Raw genomic sequence first — 13,884 nt, 5'->3', positions numbered from 1 at the left:
TTCAAAATGTTGACGCGTTGCTCACTCACTGTTCGAAAGATCACCTAGGCCTAAAAGAGAGAATGAGATGTTGATAATGATAAAAAAAAAAAAAATTAGTCAGCTACTGCAATGACAAACATTGCTACCGGAAATACTCATTTAAAATGTCTAATCAAATGCCATTTACACTCGTCAGGCAAGGCCATCCAGCATTATAACATGTCTTCACTATTATTATACATTGGTTAGGGTTAATAACCAAATTACCAGAGTAGTGTCACAAATTAAACAGCTATGTGAGTTTCAGACTGCGGTTTTGCTACCACATGAGTAAGAATAACCAGAAGGTAGCAACTTCCTAGGTTCCAAAAATAAAGATTTGAAATAAATAAAAAACACACGTCTTTTTATTTGATGTCAGACGTCACAAGTTACAGTGGGTGATGGGCAGTTCCTGAAAACAATGTGTCAAAGACAATATTACAGTTCCTGTTTAAACAACGAAACTGCGACTGCATTCAAGTCATTACACGACCCTTCAGCGCTTTGTCCTTCCACTGTGTGAGATGTGTGTCCAAGACTGTAAAAAGTCCTCAATGCATCAGACCAGAAGCAATTCTTACTTGCTTGCTTATCAAGCCAAGAGGTGCATTGTGTCTTGTTTACAGCATTGCATCACAGTGAGGATCTTTGTGAAAGCGTAAGACCAACCCAGAGTGGGCTGCTCCCTTCACTAACTTAATATCTCTTGAGGCATGTTAGAGTTGAGAACTCTGTTACCGTCTTCAAGCCTCAGAGGCAAACCGTCCTCTGACAAGTGCAAAGATGGAATGAACTGAGAAAATAACAAGATAATATCGACAAATAGGTGGGTCTATATATTACTTTTAGCTCATGGTTTATGTCAGTATGATGTGAATATAAAAGCGTAGCAGAATGTTTGTTAAAAAATGAGGCAAGTCTTAGAGTGCAGCTCTTCCACTTTGTTTGTAAGCAAATATTTTATGCACAATGGTGTCATTGTTGACACTGTATTAACTTAATACCGGAGCAGAATGCACTAGTGACTTTCACCTTGCATTTTAAACTCAAAAATGCTTTTATTTACAATATTACATATTTTACATTTCTTATCTTTTTACCTTTTAATATGACTTATGCATGCACACACTAGTTTCTGACTAAACCGTTTTGTAAATCAGTGGGTTGGCCACTTTTTGATACATGTGATAAGGTCTAAACTCATTACCTCTGGACCACATCCTCTTGAACAGTGTTGTAAGATCACAAAGGAGCTGAAATAAGCCCCAACTGAAAAAAACCCTTCTCTTTCCTGTAATCCTTTGACATGCGTTTGCAATTGTGTGTTCTGACGCAGTTGCATAACTGCCTGCTGTGTCAGAAGGACTATTTCTAAAGTATTTCCAAAAAACACTTTAACAGGCTTCTCCCAAAACTACATCATTTTTGGCCTCAATGGCAACACATACTTTAGGAAATGCACTATACCTCTCAGCTTGATCCATCTCCAGAGGGATAGAAACAGTCACTCATTGTTGTGAGATGGAATTGCTGTACATTTTAAAGATGTGTCATTTCAATCCACTTTAAAAGGTGTTTTTCCCCTCATTCTAAATCTATTGTAATGACTGTCACTGAGCTGTGTTGAGTTGTCTGGTGAAACTACTGTACACACACTCCAGCATTATCATCTTTGGTCAGAAGGCAGAGGGTAGATGACTCCTCTGAAACCACGTCCCACATTGTCCATCCCCAGGTGAACAAAGCGCTGCTCAGTATGGAGCCAAAAGACGAGCAGATACCTCGATGGAGAGTGGGGTCCGGCTCCAGTCTACGCTACGGCGCTTTTGTGAACAGCATGTCATCGCTCACACCAAGGGCAGAGGAAAAGGAGAAAGTGACCATATCACCTAGACGTGCCTACCTAGCTGTGGCCGTGCTTTGCTACATCAACTTGCTGAACTACGCAGAACGGTACACCATTGCAGGTTAGAGGAGCTCTTGTGGGCCAGCAAACACGCATTGACTGTTTCTGATTCGGTGGGCTCACACATGACTTGTATTTATTGTCGTATAGGTGTCCTTCCCAACATTCAGGAATTCTTTGAAATAAGTGACAGTACGGCTGCACTTATACAAACAGGTATGATGATTTAGAATAGATGCAGGAAACATACATGTACGCACATACTTTGCATTTGACCCTGTCTTACATCAGATTAAGTTGTGCAACATGGGCTGAAAGTGACTTGCAGTTCACTGTTGGATATTGCGAGAGCTTGCCCATAAAAAAAATCATGTCACACTTATTTGTTACCCACCTTCTTGCAGGTGTTTGATTTAGAAAAGTTTCATGAGTGTGTTTCCTTCAGAAAGAATGAATGTGTCAACGTGTCATATTGAGAAGAGGGAATTCATTCATGTACTTGCAGTCTTCATCAGCAGTTTTCTACTTTTGGCGCCTCTCTTTGGTTACCTTGGAGACCGTTACAACCGGAAATACATCATGATTGGTGGTTTGAGTGTTTGGCTTGTGACTGCAGCCGGCAGCTCATTGGTCACAAAGTCGGTAAGTGAGAAAACATGTGTTGACACGTTAAACCAAAATGAGAAGAAACAAGGTGTCACTTCCTGATTCTAACATCATTTATTTTATGCTCAAATGAAAATGTATTTGCTGTACAGTACAGTTTGTGTCCAGAAAACTAATCTTTTGAATAAAAAGCTGCAAAGAATATTCAGTATGCAAAAATTAAATAGGATTAATTTAATGACTAAATTGATTGCTGTTGTCTTGAATGTTTTAGTACTTCTGGCTTCTGATGCTGTTACGAGCCATGGTCGGGATAGGAGAGGCCAGCTACTCCACCATTGCTCCCACCATCATCGGTGACCTCTTTGTTGGGACCAAACGTAGCGCCATGATCTTGGTCTTTTATCTCTTTATCCCCGTAGGAAGGTTCGCAACAATCTCAATCAAAGTTAATAATTGTGTTTTAATCTTTTGTTAATACTGCATATTTCAACCCATGAACTCTAAACACGGTGTATTCTAGTGGTTTGTGACTATGAATAGAAAATTATTCATTTTAATTGTGAACGATGTAAAGAAGCCCTTTTTTCTTTGGAGCAGTGCAGGGCATTTAAATAGAAATGGACAAAGCAACATTATTTTTGAAAATTCAGTGGCACGTCTTGAACGCATACTGTGAAATTAGCTTCTGCCATCTTGTGGCACATCTTTGACATTAACACGTATTGTAAATCCACAGTGACTGAAAGAGAACACATTTTGAGTTCAAATTAACAGCATAATGCCGCAACAAGGATTAAACAGGGCGAACAGGATTTGAGGAAACATGATGACATTTTTATTCTAAGCAGTGGTATTAGACATAAAGGCCTGTCTCATATTATATTATATATTTTATATAATATAAAACTGATTCAAATAGAGCTGGTACTTTGAGGAACATAATTTTGCATACGGATTTACCAAACTACAAATGCATAGCCACAGCCTAACTGCACGTACCGTACGAACACACATATATAATACATATATTAAAATGTAATCCAACAGGTCTCCAACTCTTTCAATCGAGGATGTAACTTCCCTAACAAGTTGTGTACCTTCATCCCATTTCCTTACACTTTAGAGTAGCTACCGCTGCAATTCATGAAAATACACTGAGAAAGATGACCAATGTTATGAAAACTTAGATCAAAAATGCAGTTATTACCTTGTAATCTGTGAATTTCACAGGATAGGTGTACACTATTCTTAGACTGGCTCACGTCCTCGCGATCACTCAAATGGTCGGACTGTTCTGTGTATTTTCAGTGGTCTTGGATACATAACAGGGGCAGGGGTTGCTGCTCTAACAGGAGACTGGCACTGGTCTCTCAGGGTGAGAAACCTTTCCTTAACGGTCATGCAAATCTCAGCTAAACGCTGATTAATATTACGAAATGTTTTGTGTCATCAGATCACCCCCATCTTGGGTGTAGTGGGACTTGTCTTGCTGGTGTTCTTATGCCCTAACCCACCCAGAGGTGCTGCAGAAACCCAAGGAGAGGGAGTTAATGTGGCGAGCTCTTACCAGGAGGACGTCAAGTATCTTCTGAAAAAGTAGGACATGGAAACTGATACTGGATTAACACTATAGCCTGACTCATACTGGATTTTTGAGACCAATACATTTATTGGTTAAAAGTGTAAAATATACTACCTGATATCTTTTGCATAAAACCGTTTAAAAACATTTAGATTAATTGGCCAGGCTCTACTTGTGATGCACAGAGAGTGTGATTTGTGATTGACATGAACTACTCTCCTTTTGTTCCTCTGACCTTAGTAAGAGTTATGTGTGGTCATCGTTAGGGGTGACGGCTACGGCCTTCCTCACCGGAGCCCTGGGTTTCTGGACGCCAACTTTTCTATCCAGAGCTCGGTTCAATCAGGGACTCATATCAGAGTGCGTCAAAGAGCCATGTGACTCCACGGACAGGTGTAGTATGACCTTTGAACTGCACCACCTTTTATTTCCATCCAAATTTCAAGTTTTAACAGTGCTGTCTGCCTCTGCTCCCGGCACAGTTACATCTTCGGCGCTGTGACGGTGGTGACGGGCATTCTGGGAGCTTGTCTTGGCAGTGTTTTATCTCGATGGTTTGGTGTAAAGGTGGCAAATGTGGACCCTCTGATCTGCGCCGTAGGGCTGCTGGGATCGGCACCGTGCCTCTTTGTTGCCATCTTCGTGGCATCTGCAAGTATTACCACAACTTATGTAAGAGACTTTTGAGATTTTTTTTCATCTATGGCTCCAAAGATTGACTCCAGACTGGAATACCTCAACGACCTAATTTATCACGTAGATGGATTGCCATGCAATTAAGTACACAATCCCACTGGCTTTACCTAGCACCATCATTATGTGAATTAGGGTGATCCCCTAATTCATCCTTCTGCCTGTGGTGATGCAGTGAGAGGACTCGATGTCCCCTTGTGCTCCAATTATCAGCGTGCAAAGGGTCAGAAACCTTCAAGTCTGAGAAAACTGTGAAGTGCCCCCTCCCAATTAAATGAATGGATGGCCTTGTCAGACCAACAATTGTGTTATTAACGTAATATCTAAATATCAACTTCAAAGGGAATAATTTCCCTTAGATACTCAGACCAAATTGTCTTCTTGAACAATGGCACAATGTTTATAACATGGTCCACAAGAAATCTAAAATAATTTAGTTAAAGTAACACTGCAGCTATGTTATCTAGACATTATTGCTTATTAAAAATGTTTAAAAGGATGGAAAAGGAGACATTTTATCTTTCAATGAATCCTTTTCTCTGTGTCTAAACTGTCTCATTTCAGGTATTCATTTTCATTGGTGAACTTTTGATATCACTGAACTGGGCTGTCATGGCCGACATACTGCTGGTGAGTTTGAAAAAATTAATTAAAATATGAAACTCTCCGCTGAAACTTGGCAGCCAACTGGCTCTTTAATGCTATTTTTTACTTCAGTATGTTGTCGTACCAACCAGAAGATCCACTGCTGAGGCTCTTCAGATTTCAGTCTGTCATCTCCTGGGTGATGCTGGCAGTCCTTACTTAGTAGGAGTGGTGAGAAATTATTCAATGTCCCCACAGTTCCTTTTTTAACTGTATTCATTCACGAATGGTGGTTTCTGTGTATGCCAAAGCTTTCTCCCCCTCTTTGCCAATAGATCTCTGATGCTATACGCAGATCGAAACCTGAGAATCAGGGTTGGAGCTTCCACAGTCTGAAGTACAGCCTCCTAGTCTGCCCATTTGTTGGGATCCTGGGTGGAGTGTTTTTCCTCTTGACTTCTGTTTACATTACAGAAGACAGGAGGGTAGCTGCACTATCGATTGAAGGTACTTTTATTGTCTATACAGTAAATGGTGATACGGTTCAATGCATTTTTTTCAGCTAACTTGCTAAAGATCAACCCAATCAACAATGTTCTGAGAATGTTTCATTTTGTGTTTGTAGGGATGACACACTGGCACGTGATCATTTATTAATGTCACTGACACACAAACAAACAACAATGTCATGTGTGTCAGTGACAGTTAAAAGTGACTTAAAACAGAACAGCACTCCACCCGATGCATTTAGGACCACAGTTTATTTATCTGCACAGATTTTCTCCTAAATCAGAAACAAATGGACAAAATGTAATTCAATGTTTACCTCATTCTCTCCATTCAATTAGAGTATTAATAATTGACAATTAGTGATTTGCAAAGAAGCTGCACCAAAAGGGTGACACGTGATCACATTAGTGTACTCCTATCTTGTTCCTCTTGTGTCTTGTTGCATTTTTCTAGCGGCTTTTTAGATCACATATGAGTTTAAATAATCCAAACTCTGCATCACCATGCTCCTAGTTGCACAGTTCATCAATGGTGAACTTGGCCCAGGCAGGCAATAAAATCAAGCAAGAGGCAGGCTTCACTACTTCTCTATTGTTTTGATGAGACCTGGTAAGGCTTAAGTAGCTAGCTAACTGTTGGATTTCGATTGAACTACAGAATTTCATGTAGCCTACAGTGACTGAGCGAGTGAGCGACTTTATCTATTTTCTCTTAATCACATATGATCAGTTGAGGAAACACCATTTTGCTATTTTGCCAATGTGATCCCTGATGTGGGCTGATCCCAAAATAACTGGTCTACAACACCTGGTCACATAGTTTACTTGAAATTCAAAAATGTGCTTTATCCTTTACCTTTAAATGTTTAAAACTGTTTGTGTGTGTGTGTGTTTCCAGGAACACCACAGCAGGGTGCTACATCCGAGCCACCGATAGAACTGAGCAACGGGGACAAAACTGTAATCATTGAAAGTTAAGACAACAACTTTTGGACAAGATCCCTTATTATTATTTTACAACCCACACTGATGACGGGTGCAAGAGGAGATGCTTTTTTTAATGCTGTCTGTTTACCCATGGTTCAATTGTATCTCCTTCTGATGCAATCAAGTCACAACAAGGGCTTTAAAATAGACTAAATACAGCACTCTCGTTTTTGGAATGAGTTCATACCTGCATGCCTGAAAACGAGTATCACGTGATTATTATCCTACACAGAATATACTCTAACGGACAAATTTCATGGGGAAAAATATGAGTTATGGGGCTGCAGGTCTAGATATTTTTCTCATTCACACACATCTAATTTACTTTAAAATGAACACATACCAATCAAAGTTTCAAAGTTTTCTGGTCAATACATTTCTTTATTTAAAATGTATTTGTAAATTTCAGAATAGTTGTGCAGAACAATAAAAGCATTTTTAATATTTATAATAATTTAAGCATTATCATAAGCATTGTCTACGCCTTGGCGTTACTCGATAATAAAGTGAAACAATAGGGTGAATAATACAAACGTAATAGTGTGAAGGTAGCCTTTGCGCTTCAATTTTGTTGAACAAAAACTTCACCCGATAGGAAACATGGAATCAGTTATGCTTTTACTGCTGTCGGCCTCATAAACATTTTTGCAATATTGCAAGGAATTCGACGGCCCTGTTATGTTTTGTGCTTATCTTAAAAGGTATATGCTTATTATGTGTCAGTGGAATGGTTGTTTTTCATTTTTTTAATACATTTGCATGTGAAACTGTTAAGTGCAGTTCCCTCCTTCCAACTTGGGAGAACTCTCTGCCTTTCGTCTTTCTGTCCATCTCTCTCTTTCCATCTTTCCATCTGTCCATCTGTCCTCCCTCCCTCTCTGTCTGCTGAGTCCCTCAGCCCCTTTAAATCCAGATTAAAGACTTTTCTGTTTCCTGCTGCCTATAATTGACCGTTTCTGCAATTCAGAATTCTTAAAGACATTGTTAAATTACACTTAATGTATTTTTTTTCCTCTTAATGACTGTTTTTCTTTTATGTTTCATTCAATGTTTATGTGAAGCACTGAATTGCCTTGTTGTTGAAATGTGCTACACAAATAAAATTGCCTTGCCTTGCCTTCCTCCGTCATTTCCACTCTTGTCCCTCAACAATCAAAATTCACCGGTAAGATGTATGTTCATGGAGGGATGTGTTCACTTTGCTTCAAAAAGTTTTTTGCAGAAGACCTTTTTACTGAATACATCTACTTCCACCCCGGACTCCTCCAAAAGACACAGTCAATAAGCTCCATCCTTATCCTTAAAAGGAACATGGGATAAGATAATTCTTCATTAGTCAAATGGATGGAAATTTTGCAGGATTGCAGCACAGGAGACAGCAGTAGAAAATATAAATAAAGTAAAAATAAGACAAAGAAGTACTCAAATAAATAATCAAACAGTAAAGGCATGATAAATAAGTCAATCAAAGTAAAAGTTAAATATACAAAATAATCAAATGACATGTCACCCCCACCCCCCCATACATTGTGGGTAGAGATGTCGTCAAATCCACACTGAAACTTCTACATGTGCCAACCGTGTGGGAGAGGCACGGTGCTCAGTTCATTAAGCTGTTTTCAAGTGATTTTCTGGACCCAGAACCATAGTTTTTGTGACACCAGAAGGGCTGCTGTCACGGTTTGGCTTCACTTCCTGTTTTAGTTTGAAGTTTCATGTCTCTTGTGGTCCTGGGTTAACTTCACTTCCTGCCTTGTCTTGTGATTGCGTGATTGTCTCCACCTGTGTCCAATCACCTGCACCTCCCTTGTGTATTTAAGCCCTGTGTGCCTGTTGTCCTTTGTCGCGTCATTGTCTAAATGTCCCTCGTTGTTGGAGCACGTTTTAGTTTGGTTAAAAATAAAGAGCACTTGGATTGAAAACTCTGCGCTTGAGTCCTCCCTGCATCCTGCTTCAGCTGCGATCGTTACAGCTGCGTTCAGTGTTTAGGAATATCATTCACTTGTTTTTCACCTGAATTATGCTGACAACCACATTCAGATTGGCCGCTTTCGGCTCCAACTCACACTGTTTCATCATACCTTGGCAGAATAGCACGAATGGAGTATCCATGTGGTGCATCATTAGATTAACCTCTCCATCTCTGAATGTCCAAGTCAGCAGGCAGCTGCTCGCCTAATGAGAACCAGAGGGGCCTCAGGCTGGACCACAACGTGTGCATAAAATGGAGTTGAATATTCTCTGCTGCCCGGACTTACTTAATAATTCCTTTTATTGGACCTACGATAAGATAAAATAAGATAATCCTTTCCTTTATTAGTCCCGAAGTGGGTATATTCATAGGATTATAGCAGCAAAGGGTAAAGTGCATCCGAGACATAGTAAAAAAAATGATCAAAATGTTTAAAAATAAGCCGCAATAAAATAAAAAAACAAGAATATATAAGAACTGAAATGAAATATTACATAGATACTAGAAAATGCATTTCCTGCTGAAAATGTGTTGGAATGCATAAAGCTTGGAGAAGAAATTGGAGAAGCTGAAATTAATTTAAAAATTGCTGAAAATACAGAAATGAGAAAAGCTGAAATTAATTTGAAAGAATTGAAGAAAAAAAACAGAAATGGGAGAAGCTGAGAATTAAAAACATTTTTGTAGTAATATAAGTAGTAGTATTAGTTATAGTTTTAATTTTGGTACTAGTGGTAGTAGCAGTAGAATAAGTAAATTTTTGTTGAATAGCAGTAGTAATAGCAGAGAATTAGTTATTAGTAGTACTAGTATTCTAGTTTCTAGACCCCCACTAGGCAAGAAGGACTATGGGGCCCCCCAGAATTGTCACTATTAATGGTAGTATTAGTACTACTACTAATAGTATAAGTAGTAAGTAGGAATCTTTTTAGTATTAATAGCAGTTGAAATACTCTTAGTAAGAGTATTAGTATTGGTAGAAGCGATTGTCTTTAGCGCTGTAAATCCCAGGTGGTAGTGTGCTTGAAGGAGGGGGGGGGGGGGTGTCTTTAGCGCGGTCAACCCCGGGTGTTAGAAGGGTTGAAGGGGGGTGGGGGGTGGTCTTTAGCGCTGTCAATCCCAGGTGGTCTGTCGGATCTTTGCGAGGCAAGACTCACTGGTAGAAATCTCCTCTTGGCTCTTTAGTAAAGCAGCCAGAGCATCTGTCTCGATCTTGAGCAGTTTGTGTTCTTCTTCCAACTGGTGGTCTTTGGCCCGCTGCTCCCGCAGCGCCTCTTGAAGAGAACCGTTGGTGGAGAGTAACCCTGTTACTTTAGACTCCAGAACGTCATACTTCTGCTGCCAGATCATGTTGTTGACCGTGAGTTCAGCACTTTTAACAGAAAGTTGTTCTGTGATCTCGGTGAGCTTCAGAGATAACCCCTCGTTCTCTCTGGTCAGGTCCGAACGCTTTGTAATAGTGCGAGTAGAGGCCAGCACTTGACTGTCCAACCTGCGGTCGGTACTGGCCTTCAGCGTTTCAATGCAGCCATTAAGTTCGCTAACTTGCCTTTTCCAGTAGTGCACTTCTTTTATGGCACATGAAAGTTCATTTCTCACATTGTACCCAGTCGGAGGAGTCCCGAGCAGTGGAGGGATAGCTCTATTTTGTTTGTCAGCACGGGTGTAGACTGGTGAAAAGTCTTGAAAATGGCTAAAAGCTTTAAAAAAAAGCTGTTGGTTGTCGGTAAACGACTCGATGTAGTGTTCGAAAAATGGTGGTAAATCTTTCAAAGCACTACTTAAGTCAGTAAAGGACAAACGTCACTGATCATTTCTCAAATCATTAATCTCAATTAATGACAATTAAATGAATGATGTTGTTGTTACAATGTTGTTTTTAATTAATTAACAGAGTGTTTGTTATTCAAACTAAGAAGTTATTAATTGATAGGCCTATCTTACAAGGGTTTAGACTAAAATCCCAAAAAATAAAAAATAACAGAATTATGTACATTGTCATTAAATTGTCTTTTTTAGCAACATTTCATTGTATAAGTGTTCCTGTTATTGTGTCCAGCCCTGTCTTCCATGTACACAGTTTCACTAAAGTACTCACCGCGCCGCGCCTCAGGACACTTGAGGTGCATCGCACAGGTTTGAGGCCTTATCTCCTGTCAGCGTTCACTCCACAGTTACAGACACAGCTTGAATAATTCTTCAAGATCCGCAGTCTGTGAGCTTGTTCGGCCCATCGAATCAGATATTCTGGGCAGAAGGAGGAGCCGAGAATCTGTTCCATTTCACAGTGTCGAGCTGTTCGTCCACCTGCCGACATGATGCCGTGTCATCGATCAGGGGCCAAAGCACGATGGAGACGTCGTGACGACTTCCAGCTGATGGAGGAACGCTGGGTTTTCTAATGGCTGCAGCAGCTCCATAAACCTGTTTGATGCCGTCTGTCAAGAAGACATCCTGTGGCTCGCTCCGCTGTCAGTGGAGGAGGTCTGAGGCGTAACGATCCTTGCGTGTATGTGTGTGTGTGTGTGTGTGTGTGTGTTTGTTTTGTAAGTGAAGGGGGACATGCTGCAGCTGAGTGCAGGAAATCTGACGAGCAAAGGGAGGAAAGATGAGGGTTTATAGTCTGGCAGGCGTACTGATGACTACCCCGCCTGGACCCGACAGGTATGGGTCAGGCTTCAGATCAGTTCCCACCCGACCCCCCCCTCCCCATCTTCTCATGCCCTCCTCCCCGAGGGTTGCACATGAATAATGAATCGTGGCTCCGTATGGCGAGTGCTGAGGAGACCAGATACTGACCAGCTCTTCTTCACTCCGAGGGGCAGCCTAATTACAAAACACGTACCTTGTGGGTTTTTTTTAGAAATATGTCGGCAGATTTGTATTGGAGCCTATGGGGCTTGGGACAGACTTTGTCTCACTCTCTGGCTCCTCAATAAGTAAATAACTGTGGGATTCCATACTCATATTAGTCCGACCAGCACAAGCACGGGATGGTTTTGATCTAAAAATGAAGCCAGAAAAGTGAATATTGTGCCTGTGAGGGCAAAAGAACCTTTTGTTTTTTTAGTGAACTCTGACACTGCTCCCACTCTGGTCCACTCTAAGAAAGGCAACTCACACTAATGTAAAACTCAGAAACGGACCCCAAAACTAAAGAAACATAATTAGTGATTATGAAAAAAGTACAATAGATATCAACAAGCAGTTTTAATGAAATAGTTTAGACTTTTGTCAACATTTTAAAGTTTAAATGGTGTCTCTAGCTCAAAGATTGGCGAAGTTTTGAAAACAAACTCCATTTGAAAACCACGTTAACAAAGTTTATGATTTTAATTAATCACCCCTCCCCTGAAAGAGCTGAACATTTTAATATTTGAACGGTTTAAATAGCTGAAAGTGTGAAGGAGTTGAAACGAAAGAAATAGAAGAAGTTGAATAAAGATTCCAAGAACAATACTTGCATCAATGCATTCCAACAATTATATACACAGACAGAACTATTACAACAATTGTTGCACACAGTGCTTATATTGACCTACTCTAGATAGTTTGTCCATTAATGGAAATACAATATAGACGTTTTTTCTATTTAATAACAAATATGTAAATAAACGCTGTTTTTTGTGTATTCAATTTATTTTGAGTGTGTCCACTAGATGGCAAAGCTGCACTACTGTGAAGCGTGCTGTGCCATCGCGAGGATCCCAGTAGTCTTCCTTTGATTAGCTACAATGGGTTAAACAAACACAATGATTTTCTCTGGTGGCTGAAAGCAATCCTAATATCAGAGTCAAGGCGTGGTCACAATATAATGCCTTGATGAATAATAGTCACCCACTGGATATAGCCCTCTCCAATCACTGTTCAAATTAAAAAAGAGTAGCAAGTAAATTGACGGATCACAATAAGCATTGCCCTTCCTGTAGCCTACATGTATTTGTAATATATTGTTTATGCCAAAAATATATTTTAAAACCACCTCATATTCATTGAGGAACTAGGTTTCACATGTGTTAGTCCCTACGTTGCTCCCCATACTACAACTTTTAAGAGTAGCCCTTCCATTTTCCTTTTCAAAATGTCTAGTAAAGGCAGGTGTGATGTTGGATGGTCATGGTGACAGGAATTTAACACAACTACAACACAGGTTTTGGACCAACATGAACTGTGCAACACTGCAACAACCATTTCTCCCAGATGTCAGAGGATTTCCTCATAAATAAAACTGTCCCAGATGCCAGAACAGTTTTCCGTTCGATGTGTTGCGATGTTCGATCAACCATACGAGTGTCTCCACCTGAGACTTGCACTCTTTGGTTATTTTCTGATGGTGTTCTTTGAACCCGAATCCGTGAGCGTTCGTCCGTGACCTCTGCTGAGTTTGTGGAACATGATAGGTGCTAACATTCATCATCATAACCCCGGCTGATCTTGTACAAGACCAACACGGACTAGACAAACAGGACATATTTTCATAGCCAAGAGTGACAGCCACCTGTCACTCAATTTCTAAACTCTTAATTCTGCTGCTACAGACATGTCTACCGTCATGTCAAATATCATCGTCTCTCTAGGGCAATACAAGGGCAATAAGAAATCGGCAAATAGATCCGGCCTATATGCTACATAATTGTCAGTTAATTACAACATTATCCCAACAGGGGGAATTCAGTCCTACAGGATACAGGCGGGTTCATGACCGTTTCAGAGCAGCATGCATCCAAGTTTAACCAGTGAACATGTTAACTTTCGGGCCCAATGCGTGTGTGGTTTGTCATGGTAACTTGAGTAGATGGTACCCGCTGTAGAGAATGAACCAGGTGATTGAAGGCTTTTACAAGCCCAGTTACGTCTTCGCTCTCTGTGAGCGATTGTAGATGCATTCGGGTGAGAGGAACCAACCAGCACCTTCTAGGGCTGTCCCCTATTACACATGTAGACAACCACTTTGTGCTGTTTTTAAAATGTAATAAATTCCCACGCTCTGAGTCTATGTCATGATATTAAATGTTCT

The 13,884-nt window shown here is 40.3% G+C and overlaps 1 protein-coding gene across 1 annotated transcript; it reads left to right on the top strand.

Annotated features, from left to right (window-relative positions):
* Positions 1-731: 731 nt before the first annotated feature.
* On the top strand, positions 732-8,377 carry spns3 (SPNS lysolipid transporter 3, sphingosine-1-phosphate (putative)). The gene is made up of 13 exons (XM_037468520.2): positions 732-850; positions 1,760-1,991; positions 2,081-2,146; positions 2,436-2,572; positions 2,811-2,962; positions 3,848-3,914; positions 3,993-4,135; positions 4,362-4,514; positions 4,604-4,793; positions 5,379-5,444; positions 5,532-5,630; positions 5,735-5,906; positions 6,807-8,377. Exons 2-13 carry the CDS (start codon positions 1,781-1,783, stop codon positions 6,884-6,886), a joined length of 1,536 nt encoding a protein of 511 aa, XP_037324417.2. The 5' UTR covers positions 732-850; positions 1,760-1,780; the 3' UTR covers positions 6,887-8,377.
* Positions 8,378-13,884: the final 5,507 nt, after the last annotated feature.

Source organism: Pungitius pungitius, chromosome 16, assembly GCF_949316345.1.
Source record: "Pungitius pungitius chromosome 16, fPunPun2.1, whole genome shotgun sequence".
NCBI lineage: Eukaryota > Metazoa > Chordata > Actinopteri > Perciformes > Gasterosteidae > Pungitius > Pungitius pungitius.
The sequence above is the reverse complement of the archived record's forward strand: the minus strand, read 5'-3'. Positions and strand labels throughout refer to the sequence as shown.

What these genes read in the sequence shown, in the direction of transcription:
- spns3 (XM_037468520.2), top strand. Translation starts at nt 1,781, where the DNA reads ATGGAGCCAAAAGACGAGCAGATACCTCGATGGAGAGTGGGGTCCGGC. An exon ending in CTCTTTATCCCCGTAGGAAG is followed by an intron (nt 2,963 to 3,847) that starts GTTCGCAACAAT and finishes GTGTATTTTCAG; the next exon opens with TGGTCTTGGATACATAACAG. An exon ending in TCATGGCCGACATACTGCTG is followed by an intron (nt 5,445 to 5,531) that starts GTGAGTTTGAAA and finishes TTTTTACTTCAG; the next exon opens with TATGTTGTCGTACCAACCAG.